Below are 26,082 nucleotides of genomic sequence, written 5' to 3'. Positions count from 1 at the left end.
AGAGAACAATTAAGAATATATGTATATATACACATATATATACTCCTTAAAATAATCTTATAGATATTTTAGTTAATAGTAAAGTAAAATGAAAAAAAAGAATTCAAATTAAGAGGTAAGTTTTATTACTTTCCTATTTAAAATGCTCATTGTAAAAACAAGACTAAGCCAGAACATGGTAAAAGCATCTCTGTAGTCTAGCACTTGGGAGAAAGAGAAGGATCTGGGGTTCAAGACTACCCTAGATCACATGGTAAGTGGCCTAGATACACATAAGCAGTGATTTTACTTCCAAGAAATTATCAAAGAGAGCATATATGTCTTAGTCTTCTCTTTTTCTTGGAAATTAAAATGCTTTACTAATTATATCAGTTCATGATTCATTTGAATGATAAACTTCTTGGGTAGCAGTCAGTTCTCTTGCTCTAAGTCAGAGCAATCTTTCTAGATAGAGTAGTTCCAGCTGCCATTCAAAATGATATTTTAATTGTGTAACAATTTATATAATCTATCACTTTGAGTTGAGAATATCTTATTACGTCATATGCTGTGGCCATAGCTTAGTGATTGAGGACCTACAAGCTTCAGAATGTCCTGGGTTTTGTTGTTGTTACCAGCAGCCACACCATCACAAAAAGAATTCTTCAAGTACCATACTCATTAGATGGAAGCAATCTAGATAGAAACCAAGGAATGTTTGTACAAGTACATTGTCGCACAATGTACTTAATGTGTTAATCATGCTGCGGATGCTATTTTCTCTTTTGTCGGGCTCACCTTAGAGCTGATTCCAGTTGATGTGCATTTTACATCACAACAATAAATGTTTATTAAATGAAAATAATTTTGAGTGGTCTGTACAAAAATTTAGTTTTTGTCATTCAGATAACTGTTTAAGCTAATTTGTTATTAAAGAGTTCAGAAGGCTGGGTGTCAGCATGACTGAACACTCTAAACCAGTAGTTCTCAACCCATGGAGAGGAATCCCTTCAGGCTTTGAATAGCTTTGTAACTGGAGACTCCTATGACCATTGGAAAACACAGATATGTAGATTATGATTCATAATAATATTAAAATTATAGCTATGTAGTAGCAATGAAAGCACTTTCATGGTTGGGGAGTCACCATAACATAAGGAACTATATTTACATGAGGGGTCAGCCATCTTAGAATTGGAAGTATCCAGTCACCAAATTTTTAGCATGGAGTTGATTATCAGAGAGGGGCAAGTTGGTGGGCTGCAAAGTCAACAACAACCCCAAGAAAGCACAAGCAAGAAAGTAAAAGAGAGTGTTTCTGCAGGAGTGAGTTTTTAAGGGGTAAAATGAGGAGTCTATGCTAGGGTGGGTAGATAAATCCTTATTGAATATGCTAGGCAAATAATGACTTTAAAAAAAATAAAACTTTGGACGTCAGTGTTTTGTCTCAAGAATGAGTCAGTGGACAAATCGTGGAATAGACCTTGGAGGGTAGCTTAATGAACATAAAGGATTTTTTTAGCAAGGAAGATGGAAAAGGGTTAAAGGGCAAAACCTATCTACAATGTTTGCCTTGCTCAGGCCTGTGTTTGCAGTGTGGGGCCTCTGTTTGCCATGCACACCCTGTTACAAGAGCCTCTTCAGTATTAAACCGTTAAAGCAGTGAGCACCACACTCAGGATGCAAGATTGCAGAAGTCATAAACATAGTCTTTTAAAAACTCTCCTCTCCCCCGTCATCTCTTCTGCTTTGATCATGGCATGCTTTGCTTGTTGACTGATGGTGATCTGCTCTTTCTCTTCCAGTCATTGTGGTTCTGTTTGTTACCCTGAGGAGGCACAAAAATGAACCACTTATTATCAAAGATGACGAAGACGTTCGAGAAAACATCATTCGCTACGACGACGAAGGAGGAGGGGAGGAGGACACAGAGGCTTTTGACATTGCAACTTTGCAAAACCCAGATGGAATTAATGGATTTTTACCCCGTAAGGATATTAAACCAGATTTGCAGTTTATGCCAAGGCAAGGGCTTGCTCCAGTTCCAAATGGTGTTGATGTCGATGAATTTATAAATGTAAGGCTGCATGAGGCAGATAATGACCCCACGGCCCCACCATATGACTCCATACAGATTTATGGCTATGAAGGCCGAGGGTCTGTGGCTGGCTCCCTCAGCTCCTTGGAGTCCACCACATCAGACTCAGACCAGAATTTTGACTACCTCAGTGACTGGGGTCCCCGCTTTAAGAGACTGGGCGAACTCTACTCTGTTGGTGAAAGTGACAAAGAAACTTGACAGTGGATTATATAAATAATCAATGGCACTGAGCATTCTGTAATATTCTAGGGTCACTCCCCTTAGATGCAACAAATGTGGCTATTTGTTTTAGAGGCAAGTTTAGCACCAATCATCTATAAACTCAACCACATTTTAATGTTGAACCAAAAAAAATAATAAAAATAAAAAGTATATGTTAGGAGGTGATAAATTTTGTGGAGTGTGAATTAAGTATGTGGAGTGTCTAGAAGTCTTTGGATATTTGATATTATCCTGACGGCCACAGTCAGAGATTGGGATCCTAGCTAATCCTTAGAGAGTTGTTTAAGAGGAGAAAAATCAAAAACAAAATCAAAATTAAAAGGTGCTTTATTAGAAAAAAATGGACTTGCAAGGACTCTGCTGCTGATATGTGTCTTCTGTAAGGATTCTTATGAGTGCAAATGGTTTTTATTTCCCTTCACCAATAAGGATCCCGTCACAAATGATAAAGCAATACTTTGGTCTGCTGTACGTTATGACTTTATGGAGATTGGGGAGGCCTCCTAGATTACATGGTACGGTGACCATACGTTGTATATAATTGTTGGCCCCACTCAACAGAGACTGAATAGCATCTTTAAATATTGTGTCGAGCCTTAAAATATTCACATGTTCGTAATCCATTCCAGGGTGGGGATTGCCAACTCAAAGGTGGGAGGAGAGAAATGCCATTCAAACAGGCTGTGTCTAGAAGCAGGATTCTTCGTTCCCTCCACTTCATCTTCTTCCACAAGGACACAGAGATAAACAGTATTCCACAGTGGACCACATCAGAGACAGATGGTTTTATTGCTAGCGTGTGAATTTATTTGTCTAATTCTCAAAATAAATATTTTATTGATGTCCAATAATGCTTTTATTTATTAAGGTTGGTAATCTATAGATTAAGGGATTATATGGGGAAAACTAAATTATATCCATTAATAATCCTTTAGATTGTTTTATATTAATATCTATACAATGAATGTTTAATACATGTACATTTTGATGAGATAAGTATGGCAGGCAATATTATCAAGGGGAGAGGTAATAGTCTCTTTAGAGTAGAAAGTGTAATTGTGACTGGTGATTACAGGAACAGCATTTCCCAGAGAAACTTTTGGACTATTTTCTATTTTCTTCATAATCCTAGTATTTGGTGTTTTTACTACAAGCACAAACATCTGGAAGTATATTGATTCCTGTGAATATTTAAACTCTAGACTTTTAGATACTTACATAATGCCCCACCCAATAAACATGCTTCAAATTTTCCTCTCCCAAATAATTTAGAGCAAAAACTGATTTGTACATAATTTTACTGCTTCTGTTTTTTTACACTTCTGTCCCTGTTTATGGTGATGCGCAGAACGTCTTAGACTACAAAAGCAGATCAGCACTAGAAGATGTGAGCATATTTAATTTGTAATGCAAACCTGCCATGTAGGAGTAGAAAATGTATGATAAAACTCAAGTATTACATGCAGATCATTTTACTTTTCTACTTTGCTTTAATGCAATATTGTTTATTTACTCCATGTGTTGTATTCAGAGAAACTCCTGTATTGTTTCCTACTTTGTGAAATATATTTTTATAAATACCTTTGTTGTCATCATTTTTTTTCCAGCTACATGAAGATTTCTGAGCAGAACTATTGACTCTAACTAAAATTCTAAACTGTGCAATGAAATCTCACTGTGGGTCACTTTTAGCTTTAATCATCTTTATTATAATAAAGAGCCAGAGAACAGAAATGGTTTGCTATTGATCCCATACCAAGAAAACATCAGACACATAAAAGTAAATGCCATACCTAAATGACAGTCAAGTGTGTTTTAGGGGGGTCCCTATATACAGAGGATTGAGTGGAGGTAACAAAAGAGGGAATAAAAGACCAAGAAGGGGATTCTGCATAGGAAAAGTCTATAGGTGAGGTTACAGTTCAAAATGTGGCAAAATAAAGGGATTGAAGATTTGGAGAAAGAACCTAAACTACACTGCAAACATGACCTTATAGGATCCATTAGAATAAGACCCCTGGGCTCCTGTCACCCGCTACTTCAGTCCTTAGCTTGTGGATACTTTAGGAAAGTGTAAATTTGGCTTAGAGATGGAAGGCAACAGTATCTGGAAGCTGTCTTCCCCATATCAGAATCAAAGTGACTAGATATTCAGCTAAAAGTGTAATAGCTATTCAGTGGCTTCCCACCTCCTTATTGTTCACAATTGCGTGATCACAATCCTTCATTTATGTGTCTCTCAGTGGCTACTGAACACTTTTCATGAAGTTGAAGGGAGAGTACATAGTGACTTTTATATACATCAGAATAGCAACCATTATAAACACTATTACTATAACACACATTAACAGTAAAATCCCAAATCGAAACTCTCTTGCACATTATAAACCAAGGTGGAATTAATTTTTATTTTCCATTTTCACTTCAAACTCATCTCTCTTACTTTAAAGGGAAGTAATGTACAAGACATTTGTAACAGATATATCACACTATTCTTTCTGTATGATTATAAAATCAACATTCTCAGTGTGGATGATCAATAGAAGAAAGTTCATATGATAACGCTCATGGAAAAGAGGCTTCAGTTTTCTAATCTAACTTTAAAGTTTACTCTGTCCAGTAAGACATCGTGGATACATGCCCCATTAATCACATTTCTTTCCACTACTATCCACGTATTTTGTTCATCAAAATCAATTTAAAGTTTTGATATGCTGGATAAAGTGGTGCTATGTTTAATTATGTAGGGATAATATGTTTTTGCTATGTGAAGTATATTTTAGGCTACCCTGAATTTAATTATACTCAAGAAGGCCCATATACAAACCATTAGGCTATCATATTTACTTTACCAACAAACTTACTAGAACTCTCCCATTCAGATTAGGAAAATGAAGATCCAAATTGTTTTATTTTTGTGATTTAATGACTCCTCCCTTAACCCTCTACAAGCAATGCATTTTAACTTTATTAAGTTTTTTTTATTTATGCAATTACTTTGTTCTTTCAATATTGACACATCAGATGAATCTTCCTATACACACAAGTGGTTACTTATCTTGTATAATATTGCCACATGCTAACAATAACTATTGTGTCTGTAGTCTTTGTGTGTCCCATGGACAAGTCAGTTTTAAAGTTTGACCAAGAATTCTGTGCCAAATGATAGATGAAACAATATTAGTCTCTTTCTGCTTATTTTACTGTAAGGCTCTTTTTTGAGAAATTGAGGCATCCATGCATACATGTAGGCCCCTTGGGATCAATTCAGCCTCTACTTTCTGTATTATTTGATCAACCATTTTTTAATATCCACATAAACATATCATCTAATATTAGTAAGCAATTTTAATAAAATTCTCACCATGAGTGCAGTCAATATATATTTAAAATGGTTTATGATAAATGGTTGAGTTATATTCATGTGGTGACTTTTCCATCCCAAATTGTGCTATCTATGACACAAACTTTACAGCAAAAATGTTTTGTATCAAAATAATAAAAATTGGTGAGTGTGTATGTGCATACATAACCTGAAAGGAAACTTGGAGGCATCAGTATACCCAGTGAGGCAAGAATCCTCAGAAAGAGACAAATGTGTCTTTGAGAGTTTGCTTAATCATATGCTTAAAGTAAGACAAGTCTCTGCATGAGACATAGAAATCTCCCAGGAGCAGCCGGCTCCACACTGAGAATCCACAGAGGGCTGAGCTATCTGTATTTTGGAGAAGGAAAGCGGGTGCTGAGAGCTAAGTAGCCAATTACTTTTTATAGCCACATAAGGACTGGAGGCAAGTAGTCCTTTGCAACATGTTGTATTATGCGATCGTTGGCTTTGCAGGGAATCTCACGAATGTATAACCTTCTGATTGCCTTTTTGATTGAAAGTTCCATCTGAGATCAAGGCAGTGCAACCAGTAATAAGATTTCAAAAAATCCCATCACTGGCACTGTTGGAAAGGTTGAGCGTGCCTGAAATCCCATCACTGTCAGTCAAAGAGATAAGGTAACAGTGGGCATCACTATAAAAGCTGCATGAATGCACAATTTAAACATGAACATCAACACAGAAAAGAATGCACATGCATTCATATGAATGTCCATATATACACATATGCCCATGTAGACACATATGCACAAAAATGCATATGCATACACACATACACTTAAACTACTTGGGATAATTATATTAATATGTTTTCATTTCAATAATAATTTTTCATATTACAGTCTCACATACTACAAAAATACTTGAAATGATGGTTATTTGTTTCTCTGACTCTAACCTTGAAGTTGAAAGCAATCTGCCTAGTGGTAAAGGTTTTTAAATGTGACTTTTTGTTTCTGAACATAATAACATCTTATAAAGCCTGGGCTTAAAATTAAATGCATCTTACCAAGAAGCTGGATTTAGATGCTTTTGTATCATTGTATTTTTGTGGAGATAATAATTGTAGAATATATTTTGTAGGAAATAATTTTCTCTATGTTTACATTTCTTTATCCAACATAGTTTTCTTTGCTAAACAAACTCCTTTTCTTTGTTGCTCAGATGACCAAAAAGTGAATAAAATGTTTACTATCATTGCTGTTCTTGTTTATGTTAATTATGATGTCTTCATTGTCTATGATTAAAGGAGATATTTATTTTAATCATTTTCTGTGTAGTTTGACACACAGAGCACATGGAATTAGAATTTCTATTGTTTCTATGAGAAATGTATCTATTAGATTTTTTTAACCTCTACCAGATTTGAAATTAAGCTACACAGGATGTTTCAAAAGTGTGATGGTTTCTTCAACGTTTTTACTGTATGCAAAATGAGGTTAATTGAGCATATTTAAACCAATTAATGGATCATTATTTGTCTGTCTTTAAACAGTATTCAAATCTGGGTTTAGTGAAGTCTATCTGAGCAGAGTTCCTAACTTCCCTTAAATAGTCCTAGATCTATGTAAATGATGAGGGTTCAAATGGTAAGATGGAGAAAAGAAATTCCTTACTGCTCTACAAAAGGTGAAACTCAAAATGGCGAAACAAGAAGACCTCATAAGAACTTTGCTTTTTTAAAGGTGGAAATTAAGCAATGAGTACCAAAAAAAAACATAGTTTTTTTCATCATATTAGAGAATAAATTATTTTTAAAAGCACCTAAAAGTATCAATAATATATTTGAACACTCAAGGATTAATCCAAGTCAAATGTTCAAAGAACTCCCTTAAGGTGCCTAAATTTTGGCATGCACTGTGAGCCACATTAAAAAATAAGATTTTAAAGGAATTTATTAATGGATTTGCCACCATTAATTTAGAGATCTGATGAGAAAGATGGAACTGAACTCTAGTCTCCTGGGTCATTTCTGGCATTGGAAAATTACCAGTGCTTTGTATGTATGCACTACTACTTTTTTTTTTAACTAATAACAGCTCAACAGAAAAGTATTTTCTGGTGGCATGGGTATCTGTGAGATGATCCTTCCAATCTCAGTTAACCAGGCTCAATCTGACTCACATCTTGAATACAGGTCTACCTTTCACTTAGCTATCCAAATAGATAATGTCGTTCTCTATCATTATTCACAGATTACCAAAGAGGCTTCCTAAGAGGAATACCAGAGAATGCTGCCTGAAGAAAGGGACTATGGACCACAGTGACTTCAAAGAAAAAAAAATAAGCCAGGACTTCAAAAGGAAAGGAGAGGTCACTAAAGGCACATGTTAGTTCTTTCACATCTCCCCTGTATATTTAAAGGTCTCTGGGACCGTGTGGATATGGGCAATATTTTAACAGTTACTGTCTGATATTGAACACAGCAATTATGAACGTTGGCTTGGATAACTTCCTGTTTCTCTCGAATATGACTCTTGGACTCTTGGGTAGGTTTTTATTTATTTATTTTTTAATTTTTATTTTTTTTTAGATTTTCTTTAATTCGACATCTAAAGTTCAAGAGTTATGGATGACTTGTGAGGATTGACAATTGGATGTGTAGCCCCATGATCAACGTTTATTGTCAGCACTATCAATAATGGTTGTTCGAATAAACTTTGAAAATTCCTTCCTAACAAGAGATGTCTTCTCTAGATACAGTGTCTGTGACAAGCAGACCATATAGGTTTAACCTATTTCCATTGCTTCCCACAGAAATGACATATGAATAGATGAATTAAGACAGAAGCTGATACATGATGAATCGGGAGACTTGTCTTTACCGAAGGAGGATCCAAAAACACAGAGAAAGAATACCACAACCTGTCAATTCAAGCACAGTGTCTTGCCATGGGCTGCATTGAGATGGAGACTGCACCATCCTAGAACTAGCTCTGTAGACAAGCTGGCCTCAAACTCATAGAGATCTGTTTGCCTCTGTCTCCAAAGTGCTGGGATTATGGTTTCGATGGAACACCATTACTTGACCAAATCAGTGATTCATAAAAAATTTTTAAAAAATGTGCATGTCACAGAATTGGGCCTGGTTATGGGGCTCTGAAAATCAATGTTGAGTCAGTAGCTATCTTAATGGACTTCCCGATATTCAAAATTTCATGTGACAAATTTTTTAAGTTCCTTTTTAAAAGAATAGCACATACTAAAATATTCCAGTGTTATAGATGATTACGATAAAATAAGTTCATACCTCAGAATATGGTGGTGTGGAAGAAGGGAAATATAAAAATAAAAGCATTCCAATTGATATGGCATAGTAAGAAAAATGGATAAGAATATAGACATTTGAAGTAGATTCACTAGGAAAATGCTGAGTTGCCATGTTTTACAAGTGAAAAACAAAAACAAAAACAAAAACAAAAACAAAAACAAAAACAAAAACAAAAACAAAAACAAAAACAGCAAGGCAGTGGTGATGCACACCTTTAATTCCAGCACTTGGGAGGCAGAGGCAGGCGGATTTCTGAGTTTGAGGCCAGCCTGGTCTACAAAGTGAGTTCCCGGATAGCCAGGACTATACAGAGAAACCCTGTCTCAGGAAAAAAAAATGCAAATCATAGAGCTAGTGTAGTGGCGATTTATTGGTTCTCCTATAGTAAATAAATGGCAGATGCAGTAAACACAAATGATGGATATACATCATCATGGATGAAGAGTAAGATTCAGAAGTTGTGGACAAATGAGTAGAGACAATATCAAATAGTAGAACTAGCAGCTCTCATTCCCTTCCTGTGGACAATTAGAATGGCAATGGCATGGTCTGACCTAAAGGATTGGAGGAAGGTGTTGGTAATAGCAGGGATTAAAAATAAGGCATCATGATAGTCATACACGCACTCTAGAACTGATCTATAGACCTATCCGTGACTTGTGATTTGAAAAATATCACTGAGCTTCCTGTATGGAGCTAAGATAGTAAGACACTGAAATGGCATGCAAATAAGATTGTTTTAGCCCAACAAACTTACCTTTGACTTCCACAGTGCTACTGTAATTACAAGAGTAAGATTCTGATAGAACACTGAAAGTTATGATATTTACACTTGATGAACAAAATAAGAAAAAAAAAGAGTTATTTTTCAATACCAAATGGTGAGTCCCGAAAACATACATGCCAGTAACATTAATTACATAGATTAAGCAGGTCAAACAAATTGTAGTTGTACATACTCTCTATCTCAATACATGTGTGTGTATGATACATGTGTCTGTCTGTATGTATACATATACATTCATGCATATACTACATCATTGGCAATCTAGAAAGTCTTGCACACAAAATAATGAGAAATTCTAAGGGATGCACCCCAAGTGTTTTATGTTCATTTCATTACAAGCAATGTATTCTCTGTATAAGCATAAAGCTTAAAGTATATATATATATATATATATATATATATATATATATATATATATATATATATATGTATGTATATATGCATTATTAGTTGGTTGCCTTGCTGATTTCCATGATAATAATACCTAGGTGTTTGTTCCTGTTATGAAAGTGCCCCCAAACTCAGTTATTTCTCCAGTTCATTTGTCTTTTTCTTTACAGACATAGCCCTTGCTCAGGCTGACCTTGAACTGTGCAGTCCAGGATATCCTATAGTTTGTGATTATCTTATCTATTTTAGCATGGTTCATTATATTCCTGTTGTAATATAGTTCATCCCAGGAATATTGTCTTGCATAATAATTATTTAGCAGACACACACACACACACAATCTTGTGAAGGCATTATTAGAAACATTTTTGAAATTTTTTGACTTAATTTTATTATTTTTTTTAAATCCTTAATCTGTTTTTACAGTCCAGTTTTTATCGCCCCCCCCCCATTCCTGGCCTGCCCTCTAACTGTTCCACACCCCATACTGCACAGCCTCCACCTCTCCAACCCTACCCATCCCCATCCCCCAACCCCCTACCCCTACCCTACAAGACTTCCCCACTCCCTGGCGCCTAAAGTACCTTGAGGGTTAGGTACATCTTCTTTCACTGAGTCAAGACCCAACAATCCTCTGCTGTATATGTGTTGGGGGCCTCATATCAGCTGGCATATATTGCCTGGTTGATGACTGAGTGTCTGAGAGATCCCGGGGGGTTCCAGGTTAGTTGAGACTGCTAGTCTCCCTATAGGGTTGCCTCAGTTTCTTGCAGCTTTCCCCTAATTCAACCACAGGGGTCACCAGCTTCTGTCCATTAGTTGGGTGTAAATATCTGCATCTGGCTCTCTCAGCTGCTTGTTGGGCCTTTCAGAGGGCAACCATGCTAGGCTTCTGTCTGTAAGCACATCATAGCATCAGTAATAGTGTCAGGTCTGGGGCCTCCCCTTAAGCTGGATTCCAATTTGGGCCTGTCACTGGACCTCCTTTCCCTCAGGCTCTTCTCCATTTTTGACTCTGTGGTTCTTTTAGACAGAAACAATTCTGAGTCAGAGTTTTTAACTACAGGATGGCAACTCCATTCCTCCTTTTGATGCCCCATCTTTCTACTGGAGGTGAACTCTACATGTTCTCTCTCCCTACTGTAGGACATTTAATCTAAGGTCCCTCCCTTTGAGTTATGAAAGTCTCTCACCGCACCAGTCTCTGGTACATTCTAGAGGGTAACCCCACCTCCTACCTTCCGAGCTTACCTGTTTCTATTCTTTCTGCCTGTCCTCAGGGCTTCAGTCCTGTTCTCCACAACACCTGATCATGTTCCCCTCCCCCTCCCCCTGGCCTCTTTCCCATCCAGGTCCCTCCCTCCCTCTTCTCCCCTAGACTGGGCTTTAAAACCTTTAGAAATCAAGAGAAAGAGAGAGAGAAAAAAAAACAAATAAACCAAAAAACTTAATTCACTTAATTTTTTTGGTTATATATTTATATTTGAATTTTTGAAATTATTGTATAATTATATCACATCCCTTCCCTGTACTCTCTCCAAATCATTCCATATATTTTGCTTTCTTTCAAATTTCTGGCTTATTTCTTATTAGTTTTCTTTAAAAAGAATAATATGCTCAAGTTCTATATCAAGTAAATAATAGAATTGTAGAATACATTTCTGTAATATGGCATGTAAATAGATATTTAAGATAATAGTTGAATTCTGTGACTGTTATGATAAGACAGGAAAAATGTGATGCCTTGTAGACACATAGAATATACTGAGTATAATGGCCAATCTTGGTTATTAATTTGATACATATGAAGAAGGGGATTCTTATCTAGAGATCTGCCTCCATCAGATTGACCTGCTAGAATATATTTTAGGACATTTCATGGATGGCTTTTTGATGAAGGAAGACCCGTTCCACTGTGGTTGATAACATTTCTAGGTAGGTAGACCTGAGGTGTAAACAATAGCAACAATCGCAACATCAGCATCAACAACAACAAAAGAACAACTAAGTTTCTAGAAATAAGGTTGTGATCAAGCCCGGAAACACTGTTTTTGTCTGGTTTCAGTTTCCATTAGAAGTACAGCATAACTTGAAAAGGCATAATGAAATAAATCTCTTCCTCTCCAAGTTTCTATTGGCCTTGGCATTTACTACAGCAACTGAGGAGGAAAGTGTGAATTATGTCATAATTTGTGAAAATCTCATCAGACACATAACAAATTATAAGATTAAGTTGATAAACTATTAATACAAAGATTTCCAGCATCACTGTTAAATCTGAGTGAGATTTCTGTGAAAAGAGGAATCAGGTACTGAACATACTCATTCCTATGTGCCTACAATTCTACTATACGTAATCAAACTGATTTGTGTACTTTGTGATCAACTGCACATTTAAAAATATTCCATGATCCTATTTGTTGATGCCATTTGTCCATAAATTTGAGATGGAGTGATCTTTAAGAAAAGTGATTTAAATATGAATAACTGAGGAAAATTATTACTAGTAAGTGGGAAACACTGAATCTAAAAAAAACATCAAACACCCAAATGAAGCTATAGAAATCTTGTTGTAGGCTGTGAAGCCAACTTCAGTCCATCAGTTCGAGATAACTCAGGTTTAGTTACATGATGTAAAATGGAAAGGATTACACATTTATTTTAAATCCATAACAGAGATGTAAAAATGTGAGTAGAGTCAACTGTTGGAGACAATGCTGAAACTGAACACATTTCCTGCATTGTTTCTCTTACTACACAGTAATGATACCATGATGTCATGAGGAAACACAACCTGCTTGTTTATTATGTGAGGTTTGGAAGACACTAAGTATGGGTTCTTAATGAGAGTGTGATTTTTAAAATTATGTCAATTAAATCACACTAGGCAGAAATAAAAACAGCAAACATACATTGATTTTTGGGAAGATTATATGCCCCAGTACAGGGGAATGTTGGGGCCAGGAAGTGGGAGTGGGTGGATTGTGGAGCAGTACAGGGGACAGTATAAGGGACTTTCGGGATAGCATTTGAAATGTCAATGAAGAAAATATCTAATAAAAAAAGAAAATATTTTAAGTTCAAAAAACTAAAATAAAAAATAACTTATAATAATTTCTCTTCACGAAAGGGATCATAGGAAGATATTTTCATATATTTATTTAATATTACATTGGTATTATTTCTCTGATGAGTGGGAATAAAAGTGAAATCACACACTTACCTCACAAAATAATAACTGGAGAGATACAAAACCTATGCAGACAACAAACAGTGACAGTGTCAACAGGCATTGATGAATATGGAGAGGTGTCAGATGGCATAGCTATGTTGTGTGTGCATAAACACTGTACACAAACCAATGTGATTCAAGTACCATTTCTAGCAAAAATGACATGACACAGGCTGCATTGTTTATTATTAAAGAGGCTAGCCATTAAAAGATCATTTGTTGGGGAAGGGAGAGATTTGAAGTGGTTCAAAGAAACTGAATTTTTAAATATTAGTTATCTCTCTATCTTTCTCTCCCTCGCCCCCTCTCTCTCTCTTTCTCTCTCTCTCTCCCTCTCTCTCTCTCACACACACACACACATGCACGCATGCATACATACATACATATACATACATACATACATACACATACATACACATACATACATACATACATACATACATACACAGACACACACAGATACAGACACACACACACATGCAAGTAGAGCAGACTTGGTAAAGGCACTGTCACAATAATTTGTGGGGAGCCGCACTCACATTTGCCATTACAAGATGGCGCTGACAGCTGTGTTCTAAGTAGTAAATAATCTGCACATGTGCAGGGGCAATTTTCCTGCCATGTGCTCTGCCTTTCTCGTGATGACACCTGGGCCTATGGGCTGCAGCCAATCAGGGAGTGATACGTCCTAGGCGGAGGATAATTCTCCTTAAAAGGGACGGGGTTCTGGCACTCCCTCTCTTCGTCTCTTCACTCCCTCTCTTCGTCTCTTCGTCTCTTCGTCTCTTCGTCTCTCTCTCTTCGCCTCTTCGCCTCTTCGTCTCTTCGCCTCTTCGTCTCTTCGTCTCTTCGCTTCTTCGTCTCTTTCTCTTCGTCTTTTCCTCTGCTCTCTTCCTCTGCTCTCTCCCTCTCTGCCCCTCTCTCTGCCTCTCTCTCTGCGTCTCTCTGCGTCTCTCTCTCTCTTCCTCTCTGCCTCTCTCTGCCGCGCTCTTCCTCTCTTGCTCCTGAGTAAGCAATAAAGCTTTGCCGCAGAAGATTCTGGCTTGTTGCGTCTTTCCTGGCTGGTCGCGAACGCGTGTAAGAATAATTATTACCTCACAAAGAGAACTTTGAAATTTTGCTATGTCACATTCTCTCCAGTTCATCAATACATAACATAGGAATGTAAGCATTTTCTAGGTTATTCTGCTAAATATTATACTAGACTGTGAACATTCAGGAAGACTTTTTCAATTTTATCATATGTGTGTGTGTATATATATATAAAAGAGAAAGAGAGAGAGAGAGAGAGAGAGAGAGAGAGAATCATTTCCATGTCATCGAATTATCTACTCTGCAGGATGTCCAATAGATATTCGAGTTGGAAGGATGGTATGTTAGATTTTCTGTCAATTCTTCTCATACTAAGGTTAACCATGTTTCTACATTTGTGTTAGAAAATATTGGGTATTGATGAAAGCATAGCACAATTTTTGCCAGCCTTCCACTTTGATGATGGTTTGTTAATCAAATTCTGAAATGATTGTCCTTCTTTTATCCATGCTGGCCATATGGAAGAATGTTGTGCATACAGCACTGACAAATTATAATCAAACAAGTAAACATGTTCGTGGGGCAAAGATGAAGAAATCATTTAGATTGTTGGGTGATTTGAGTTAATTGTATCATTTTGGACAGAATACATAAATAAGATAACTGAATTTACATTCCATCAGCACTAAAATCAAACCTTGTAAATTCCTTAAATCAATTAAAGCAAAAGTACCATAAAGAATAATAAAAAAGAGATGCCAATTGCAGGTTCTGCCTATTCACTTGTGACCATAAATGTTTAAAAATAGCTGTGTTCAAAGATCATGTGTGTTCTCCTAGCCTCCATAGAACCTAATGCAGGGTACTGACAACTTACAACATTCCAAATATTATATTTGGCATCTCTTTCAGATCTAAACTTTCTGATTACATCCTTCATGACTCTGCTTGTTATCTGGTGGATTTGTTCGTAATGCAGGTTCTTCTGCTGTTCTGCTTTGATATTTCATTCCCATTTGATTTTTCCTTCTATTTCAGGATTGCACAACCCAATGTTTCAAATTAAATCATTGATTTCTACTCTTATATCTCCATAGATAATAAAATGTAGTCATTTGGTCCTGAACATTTAATATCTGGGTAACTGAAATGTTTAAGTTGCAGTTTCTGCTGACTGGCGTGTCTATATTGAATAACTGAATAAAGAACCCCCAATTCACTCTTTTGAGGACTAAAGAAAGAGGCAGGGAATGTGACAATGAAATTCTGAGAAAAAAGGGTATCTTAAATACAGAACACAGAAAAACTGACCACAGGATAACTTCTATTTTATGTATAACAAGTTTAGATATTTCAAATGTAATACCAGAAAAGAGCTAAAATTCTCTTATTTCTGACTAGACAATGAAAAGAAATGATTACTCGACATTGAAAAATAATCTAAAGACTTGTTTTCAGTACAAAATGAAGGGCTATGACAAAGAAATGGGATTTTATTCATTCCCATCTTCCATCCAGAGGCCAAGAGTACCAAAGGAATTATATATATGTGTATATATATATATATATATATATATATATATATATATATATATAAACAAAAACAAACAAACAAAAATGTTGAACTTTGGCCAAGTTGGGCAGTATGGGGTAGTATTCCCATAGGTTTTGTTAGATGTAAATCAATACATCTTATTTTAATAACTACATGAATTGAGAAAGCAATATCGAACAATTGAGATGATTATGTATAACTCATATACTCACATAATTGGAAAGCTCAAACTACAACCTGTGGGTGAATTGTAGTCAGGAAATTTGCTAGAAGAGATGGAAAATATGATGGCCCTTATTCATATTCAGTATTGTTTTAGTAAGGTGGCAAGGCAATCTTCATCATATCATCGATTTACACAGTTTCATTTATAAACAGTATTGAAATATGCTCTGGGATTCATAGATCTCTTAATTACTTTTTGCAAACATTCAGAAAACCCACGTTATTTTTCTATTGCCTGTGAAAAAGTTGAGAAATCATAGCGTTTTTGTCTCGCTTTTACTATGCACACAAGTTAGCTTTATATGGAAACACGATTTCTAATGCATTACAGCTCACCTTTTACATTGTACAGACATTTAAAGAAAGTCTTCTTTGTAAGTCTAAAATTCCATCTAAAATCATTTGGTAATGATTCAGTTCTCTGACACTTATGACATGGGTAAGAAAATGACTGTGACCTCGGGCTTGTCTGTGAGATTCTGTTTCTCTTTAACTATTGGGAAGAAACAGTCTTTTCTCAACACACCTGGCAAGAAGAAAGAGGCTTGTGCCTTAGTCAACGATACTAAGAGATAACAAACTATTAAATTCTCATTCATGGGAGAAAATTTCAGCAGAGAGGCCTGGGAAATTATTCTCTTCCTTGCCACCTGGTGCTGAAAACCTTCATATACCTGCCTACCATGAAAAGTCCAAAAAGAAAAATCTCAGTCTTTCAAAATACACCTGGTATATATTTATTCTGCCAGTGTATATTGGGTACTTCCATCTGCTAGAGATTATATTGAGTTCTGAGTATACAACTGGAAATAAAAATGGCATAGCCCTCACCTTCCTGGATTTAACAGAGTTGTGGATGCCAACAGTAGTCTAAATAAGCATGGAAAAAAAATCACCTCAAATTGGTTATTGTGGGATGTGTCTTGGGAGTGTCAGAATCAAAGAGAATATGAAGTACTTTTACAAGGCCCTTAGACAAGGAGGGTTAATGTGAAGGTGAAGGGCTAACCTGGATATTACGCACACATGTGTCATAGCATGGAGCTGCATCATATTAGTTCACACCCTTAGAAGTTATCTTTTAAACACCATCACATGCAAGAAGACTTATTTCCTAAACCATACAGAGACAGTATAATAAGCAGAGAGCTCTGAATAGCTAAGCAGAAATATTTTGAAGATCTGTAAAAGGAAGTAATAAGGACAGCTTACTTCAGTAATTTAGCTGAGAAATTCTAAAGAATAAAAATGCCATTTAAGCTAACATTTAAAGGACAAGAAAATGTTAACCCAGTAAGTACAGAGACAAGAATTAAGGCTATAACATCGTAGTATACCTCCATTCAGGAAAATAACTAGTTGGAAAGACTAGAAATGGAAGAGGGCTGAGGACTAGCTTAGACTTGGAAAGGGGCAATTTAATATGAAATGAAGTACAGAGATAGCTAGTGGAATAGACACATTAGACTGCTGAGGTTAATACTTACTTTAATTATTGATTAACTGGGAAGTCAACTCTATTTCTTCCATTGTTGATATTGAAGAGATGAATGGAAATAAAAGTCTAGAAGCAGGAAGACATAGTTTTATTCTGGAGGTAGTATTTTAAGTATCGAAAGTTTATTCGTGGTAATTGATAAATTAAAGTGCATAGTACATAAGAGGAGAAATGATATCCAGGTACTGTGCTAATAGAGTTCAAGTAGGAGAGAAGATAGTCTCTCTGTTCAAGGAGAGAGAGAGAGACAGAGAGATAGAGAGATAGACAGACAGAGAGACAAACAGAGAGACAGAGAGAGAGACAAAGAGAGAAAGAGAGAGAGAGAGAGAGAGAGAGAGAGAGAGAGAGAGAGAGAGAAAAACAGAGGAGACACAGAGAATGAGTGCAGAATGCAGAACCCTACAAAGAATCTCAGGTGAAGGTAAGGAAGCAGAGACTCATACAGAGAAAGATGGGTTGCTAAGGTTATCTACATGGTGAAATGAGTAGGGACATTTAATGGGATAGACAGACAGACAGACAGACAGACAGACATGAATCATATTGATAAGCCAGTATAATACAGATGTATTGAACGTACTGACTAGATATATTCTCTATGAGTGAACATTGAGGATGGAGATCAAATTGAATTGAGTATAATGAGCAAAACCAATTTAATGACAGATTGGGACCTTAAGAAATAGAGAAGTGATTACCAGTAAATACCTTAAGAGAATTAATACATGTATATAAGGTCAGAACAACAATTTGGACATTTTTATGTTTGTTCATATAATTGTTAGAAATGATGAGTTGTGTCTAATCAGTAAATGAAGAAACCTTGATGATTGGGGAAATCAGTGACAATAAATAGTAGAGTCAAATTTCTGGTGACACAGAAGGCATGGAGACAGGTTGCAGCCTACATAAAGCATAAGAGAATTAGTTTATAGTTGACAAGGAGCCCTCATTTTATTTTCAATCAACAGAAATAGCAAATAGCCTATTTACCTATTCTACTAAAATTCAAAATAAGAATACTAGATAAAGCCTTGAATAGCCTATATCTACTGTGCTGAAGGCTGTGGATACTCCAGTTACCATCACATGCTGGCCCACATGCTGGTTCTTTGATTCAGGCAAAATTGAGAGAAACGATAGCACAACCTAGCAAAAGAAAACAAGATTGTGAGGGAAAAGAAGGCAGGGAATCTAGATAATGTAGTCAGGGAGATTTCTCAGAGATTTTGAGTGTGTGCAGTGCTCTGAAATAGAGTGATCTCAGATGGATATGGCTGGATAGAGATGTCCACGGATGTTCCTGTCTCGGTCTACCGAGTGCAGGGATTACAGATATACTGCCACATCAGGCTTTTGACATTGGTGCAGGAGATCAGAACTCAATTCATTATGCTTTCACAGCAAGCACTTTTCCAGCAGAGGTATTTCTTTAGCCCCTTTATCAGCTTGTCTAAGAAAGGAACTATTTGCAGCCTATCCTTAGGCAATTGATACAGAATTATCCCATTTTGACTATCTTTATTTTTGCCCTTATCATTTTAGGATAAATTGCTACATGACATATTTTTATGCCCAGCATCAATGATGAGAAACATATTTTATAAAAGTCAGCTGTGTTTTGTATAAAACTGGGTATCAAATATACTACAGTTATAATATGCATCTTTAACAGTTGGCAAAATGTCATCTCCTGATGGTTCAGTGACTACACAGCTCCCAGTTGCTTCAGGAATGCTTTACATTTTATTAATATAATGATAGAGTTTAGTTATCCATAGCATATAATTACATGCATTAATAGTAGCTCTATGATATTATTTTAATTATAATTAGAATTAATGGATACTATATGCGTTTTCTGCTGCAAGGAAAAAATTTGGTACTAATTACTCATGTATAGCCAGAAATGGATTAGGTAAGAATTTATACTCATGTATATCCAAAAATGAATTAAACAAAATTTTAGTTTGGTGATTCTTTTTAGGAAATTATAACATTTCAATTTCCACAACCATGAATTATGAAAATTGGGGTAATATACTAGACTTTGAAGCTCAATACCTGACTTTACTGTAAGAGACAGTAAATTGGTATGAAGCAGAAGTGTTGGCCAACCAGTGTTATCATTCAGCATCTACCATTACTATCACATGAATTCTTCACAATTGGTTCATCCTTTTCTCTTCAGTTAGGGCTCAAGACAACTATATTCTGGAGCTGCACAGATATAAAAGCTACCTTTGTAGTTTTTCAGCATGCTGCTTGGGAGGTTGTAAATATTGTATAAATGATAGGGGCTTATATGGAGAACTAAGAGGCAGTGTGTATGAATGAAGGATTGGCAAATATCTTTCCCATTGAACACACAAGGGAAATTTATGGTTTGAAACTATATTCTTTGATATCTACAAATGAATATGGACCTCGAGTGCACCTGAGACCAAGAGATGAAGAGGTATCCATGGAAACTATGTTTTCTGACCCATTAACCAGAGAGGAATTGTGATTTTGAATGGTAGACCAACCACAGTTAAAAACAACAACAACAACAACAAAAACAGCAACAACAGCAAGAACAACAACAACAAAACATGCCTTCTCTCCTGGCAAGCATATTGCCCTTAATAAGACAGAAATTAATTGATAAGTATCTCCTTTAAATGGAATTTACAAGAGACTAAGATTCTTCTAGATGTCTATGTCTAGTTAAAGGGAAATCAATGTGTAATAAAAATTACCAGTAATTTAAGATTATAAAATACCTTCCAGGCATCCTTGCTGCATTAAAATCTTCCATTTCTAATTATCTACCTCTTTCCTCCTTACCCTGTCTACCCTCCACTTTGTTTGACACACACCCTAAGAAACACACAGATACATAACAGTTTCAATGTGGCCTTTTTTTTTCTCAAAGTTTTGCAAGTTACTTCTAATCAAGGTTCACAGAGAGAGAAGGGGATAGCTGTACCTGTCTATCAGCATCTATTCTGTATCTGTACGCTTATGACCATATGACTTTCACTTATTAAATTATTCAGTCTTTATGACTTTATGGAAGACATTGTGATATTCAAAGTAAGAGCCACTATTACCATTTTGAACCTGATAAATACATACCTTAGATACCATTAAGCCACATTCGTTTTTCTTTATAATTAATAGAACATGTGTTCATTCTCTCTGACCATAAAGAGAAGGCAAAACTCTTGAACTCTGTAATTCTGCTTAACGCTCTGTTCTCTTCTCCATAACCTCAAGTTAAAAGAACATCTGCATTGTGAAAAAGAGAAAATACATTGACATTTTCCAAATCCTGCGAAGCCACGGAAGCATTGTGTAATGAGATTTTCATTCCCTCTTGTAATTCAAACTGCAGGGTCCTTTAGGGTCCCATGCAGATGGCTATCAAGCAGACCTGGGATCAGCAGTACAAGCAAAGGATTCCTAGTAGAGACAGACCCAGAGCCCCTGTCTTCCTGGAGTTTTGAAATGACCTCTGCTTGAAGCTTTTGCCTTCATTAGCAGAAAAATCTTTGCTTCACATTTGGAGACATGGGCTCAAGGGAAGGAAGCTAATGATCTCTAAATTGGGTTTAAGATTAGACCTCCATCTTCATATTCCCCCTACACTTAGAGTCTTAAAGAAACCTAATGTCTTCAGAAGGGAGCCTAATTTAGGCTCCTTTCCAGGTGGAGTCTTGGCAGTATTAGAGTGGATTCCCTACCCCTCTTCCAAACCTTCTCTTAGTGGATTTCAAATCTATATTCTTCTCATGAATTGGTGAGGGGTGATCTGTGAGATTTCACTTAGGCTTTATCTGGCAGCACATCCATTAGATATATGACTCAATTAGAAAGCTGAAGCCAATTCTAAGGAGGGCTATTGTGAACTATTTGAAAAGTCCTAGTTGAAGTGGCTTCTCAACTTCAGACAAAGAATAAGCTCTGTCAGAAAAGAGACAGTGGGATTATCCTGTTCTTAGTGATGAAACGGCAAAAAGAGGTCAAAGCACAGTTCAAAAGTCAAGATCCAAGGGTCAGGTAAAGGGCTCAGCAGGTAAATGAGCTTCGGGCAGAACCATGAGAACTCGGGGTCAATTCCCAAAACCTAAGGTGGAAGGAGAGAACCCACTTCCCAAAGCTGTTCTTTGATCTCCACATGTGCTGTGGCATGTACATACACACACACACACACACACACACACACACACAAACACACAGACACAGACACACACACACAGAGACACATACACACATGCTGCCATGTGGGTGCTGGGAATTGAACCTACATCCTTTGGGAAAGCATCAAGTGTTCTAAATTTCCAAGTCTCTCAAATCCTCAAATTAAATTTAAAAAAATGAAGATTCAAGTTAAATTTTTAATTGAAATCATATATATATATATATATATATATATATATCCTTAAATTTTATTCTTTAAAATTTTCTGCATGCATATAATGTTTGAATCAAAACCACACTTTTGTCTTCCTTCCATCTTGTTCCATACTCTCCAACCATCCCCTTTTTACCTCTCAACTTCACATATGCACTTTTATACATCGTGGCATCCAGATACTGAAGTCTGTATGTATGTACCCAGATCTAAGGACATCCACAGGATCAGGGCTTACATCAGTAAAGAATATTGACTTTTCCTCTGCCATCAGTTCTCATCTGCCAACAGCTCTTCAGCTTTCTCTCTCTCTCTCTCTCTCTCTCTCCCTCCCTCCCTCCATCTCTCCCTCCCTCCCTCTCTCCCTCCCTCTCTCTCTCTTTCTCTGCCCTCCTTCCTTCCCTCCCTCCCTCTCCCTCGCTCTCTGTCTCTCTCTCTGTATCTGTCTCTCTCTGTCTCTGTCTGTCTCTGTCTCTCTGTCTCTCTGTCTCTCTCTCTCTCTCTCTCTCTCTCTCTCTCTCTCTCTCTGTGTGTGTGTGTATGTGTGTGTGTGTGTGTGTGTGTGTCTGTCTGTGTGATACTCACAATGACTTGGTTTTATGCCAGTACTACCAACCTCGAATGCACATGTGCCCTGATTCTTTTTTTTTTCCATTTTTTATTAGGTATTTAGCTCATTTACATTTCCAATGCTATACCAAAAGTCCCCCATACCCACCCACCCCCAATCCCCTACCCACCCACTCCACCTTTTTGGCCCTGGCGTTCCCCTGTACTGGGGCATATAAAGTTTGCGTGTCCAATGGGCCTCTCTTTCCAGTGATGGCCAACTAGGCCATCTTTTGATACATATGCAGCTAGAGTCAAGAGCTCCGGGGTACTGGTTAGTTCATAATGTTGTTCCGCCTATAGGGTTGCAGATCCCTTTAGCTCCTTGGCTACTTTCTCTAGCTCCTGATTCTTTAATAAACACAAAGCAATGCTACATAGAAATCTTCTGGTACCTCTGCCTCCTACAATGTTTTTCTCCCTTTTCCTCCATGACTTCTGAGCTTTCAAGAGAGAAAGGGTGCTAATGTTATCTCATTTAAGGCTAAGCACACCAAACTTTCTTTTTATCTTCTCTTTGCCTAGTCTGTCCTAGTTGAAATCTTAAGATGTGGTAAAGGAACATTTCATTTACCCATGCTTTTTTTCCTTCTACTACTCAACTGTAAATTGTAGATTTTTTAATCATCAAAATTTGAATCACTGAAAAGATATGTTTTGATAGCATAAGATTTTTCAGTATAGGGTTTAAAAGATAGTAACAGAGCAAAATGAAAATCATTTTCATACAGATTTTCATGTAGAACTGGTCATCTATTGACTCAATTAACCAGCACTATTGCCAGCATTCTTTACAACAGATGTCATTCCAGACAAATGAATGAGAGCGATAATTATATACAAAAGAAATAGTGAATATCACAAACACACCTGAAGCATCACACAAAGGCTAATAAGGAAAGCTCATGTCCACGATATTTTGTGGATACATGTCATTGATAATGTCAATCAAATTAGTTGTGTTTTCCTTTCTTTAAAATCTCTCCGATTGCATTGATTAGAAACCAGTTTTATAAGATTAAAATTCAACTTGGGGTCAAAGGTACAGCAATTATAAATAAAGAATTAAAGGCTTAAGAGATGTATCAACACTTGTAGTTTTTAACATTTTGGGCATGTTAAGGATGTTTTTAGAAAATGCATTACCAATAGCAGAATTTCTTTAATTCACTCAGAATTCTTTGAAGGTTCTCTAGGTACTGGCAGAACTTATTGGCCCTTCGATCCTGACTCTGACTTGCTGTGTCTCTCTTCCATCTCTTCTTTACTCACTTTTCCTCCTCTTTCCCATGCCTCCTATCCCTCCATCCTTCTTTCCTGGTACTGTATTTACTATTAAGCACGGAAAAGGAAAGTTTCAAGACTCCTTGCTAATGCTTACCTTATGAAAATTAGATGAAGAATTTAGTTGCAGGTTAATATTTTAGAAAATAACTGTGTTCATCAACAAGTTCAGATGTGATACCGTGCATTCTAATTGCTCTTTCCTGGACTCCCTTCTCTCTCTAAACGCTGTCCCAATTTATCTTTTATCCACCAGATTTATGATTTTGGTTTTGGTTTGTTACTTGCTCTTATTTTCTCAAAAAGAATAAGAAATTTAAAACTTTTGTTTGTTTTATTTTCTTTCACCTCTTGTAATTATCTCTCAGCTGATACTAATTACAAGAAGCAGAAGAGACGGCTCAACAGTTAAAACTGCTAGATACTCTTAGAGAGGAACTGAATTCAAATCTCAGTACCCATGTGGCAGCTCTCAACCATCTGTTAGTGCTATTCTATATTACCCGCGCTCGACCGGCCAGGAAAGACAAACAAACCGGAATCGTCTGTGGCAAAAGCTTTATTGCTTACATCTTCAGGAGCAAGAGAGAAAAAGGCAAAACCCTGTCCCTTTTAAGGAGAATTATCCTCCGCCTAGGACGTGTCTTTCCCTGATTGGCTGCAGCCCATTGGCCGAGTTGTCGTCACGGGGAAGGCAGAGCACATGGAGTGAAGAATTACCCTTGGCACATGCGCAGATTATTTGTTTACCACTTAGAACACAGGATGTCAGCGCCATCTTGGAATGGCGAATGTGAGGGCGGCTCCCCACAATTCTAGAGTGACTGAAGCTGCCTTCTGGCCTTCCCCAGTATGAAGCATGCGTTTGATTCAAGTACAACACCCATGCATATATTTTTTTTAAAATGGAAATTAAAATAATATTAGGAACTATTTTTACTTTCAGAATAAAGTGTTTGCTCAACTTCATGGTTTAGAATATTAGAAGGATAGCATTATGGCCTGCAATCATTTTCACATTAAAAGAATCATTTTCATAGCAATAGATTTCCAGTTTCATTAGTCTTGAAGATATCCTAACACAGTATGAAAGTTCATCTATCATTTATGTTTTATGAAATGACAACTTTTCATTATCATCTTATCTTTAGGACCCTTACTCAAGTGTCTTCTTCTTATATTCTTAGTCTGATTTAAGACCCCTTCAAAACCGTTCAAGATCTTATAATCTTTTGTAACTGTTTATTTAAATTTAAATTATGAAACAATAAATTTCAATTCTTACTAAGCAAGAAATAACAGAATACCTGTATGAAAGAAAATGGACTCCTGAGTTCACATTTACCTCCCCCAACACACACATACACACACACACACACACACACACACACACACACACACACAAACACACAAAACATAAATACTCACATCCAATCACTCCTTGAAATCTGAAATTATGTCTTTGTGGAGCTGTTCATGTGTGTGTATGTTTGTGTGTGTATGTTTGTGTGTGTTTATGTGTGTGTGTGCAAAATGTATGTATGTGTGTATACGTAAGTGTGTGTGTGTCCAAAGAAACCCATTTACTTAACTAAGAATTATCTCAATGGAAATAATCCCATCAATAAAATTAAATAAAATTAAGTCATTTATAAATAAACTGATTTTTCCAATGCCATACACAAACTTTTCACATTTTTTGTGTCAGTAGTTACTTCAGCTATGTACTTACCAACTCTCTATATATGTGAAGTGGTAATTTAAAGGCCAGTAACTCCCACTCTGTTCTTTAAATGTCTTTATCATATCATCTCAGTGGCACTGCTATACCCTGAACACATGAGCTTCCTTTCCCTCTGCCTCGCCCCTTCTTGCTTAGCCAAGATGTTCTCAGCTGCCTTGCCACTCTGCCACGTTTTTTCATACCATCTGTAAACAGTGAAAACCTACAGAAGGTCAAGCAAGCTGCCATATTTTCAAGTTTATGTGAAAATGTTGTATTAATAATATCCTATAGTTTCTTCAATAAAACTGAAGTTCACAACTCTATCTGTACAACAAGTCATTGCTTTAATTTACTGTAGCATCCTGTTTGACAAACTAATAC

The 26,082-nt window shown here is 36.5% G+C and overlaps 1 protein-coding gene and 1 long non-coding RNA gene across 10 annotated transcripts in view; one reads left to right on the top strand and one right to left on the bottom strand.

Moving 5' to 3' along the window:
* Positions 1-8,372, top strand: part of Cdh8 (cadherin 8) — a 393,196-nt gene extending 384,824 nt beyond the window's left edge. For 2 of the 9 annotated variants that reach the window (NR_133570.1, NM_007667.3), the window contains one exon: positions 1,785-4,074. Coding sequence is in view for 8 of the 9 variants with exons in the window: in NM_007667.3 (NP_031693.2) it covers positions 1,785-2,278 (494 nt within the window). In the remaining variant the exon portion in view is untranslated. Of the gene's footprint in view, positions 1-1,784; positions 6,890-7,885 lie in introns of those variants that run through there. The other 7 variants (XM_030243274.1, XM_017312551.2, NM_001285914.1 and 4 more) reach the window with 6 other exon arrangements.
* On the bottom strand, positions 103-25,716 carry Gm15679 (predicted gene 15679). Its single transcript, NR_110579.1, has 4 exons — positions 25,708-25,716; positions 20,804-20,956; positions 17,670-17,746; positions 103-1,807 (listed from the first exon to the last, which is right to left on the bottom strand). It is a non-coding gene; the product is annotated as a predicted gene 15679 (long non-coding RNA).
* Between the last annotated feature and the right edge of the window lie 366 nt (positions 25,717-26,082).

This window comes from Mus musculus, chromosome 8 (assembly GCF_000001635.26).
Source record: "Mus musculus strain C57BL/6J chromosome 8, GRCm38.p6 C57BL/6J".
In the NCBI taxonomy this organism is placed as follows: Eukaryota; Metazoa; Chordata; class Mammalia; order Rodentia; family Muridae; genus Mus; species Mus musculus.
This window is presented reverse-complemented; position numbering and strand designations above follow the sequence as displayed.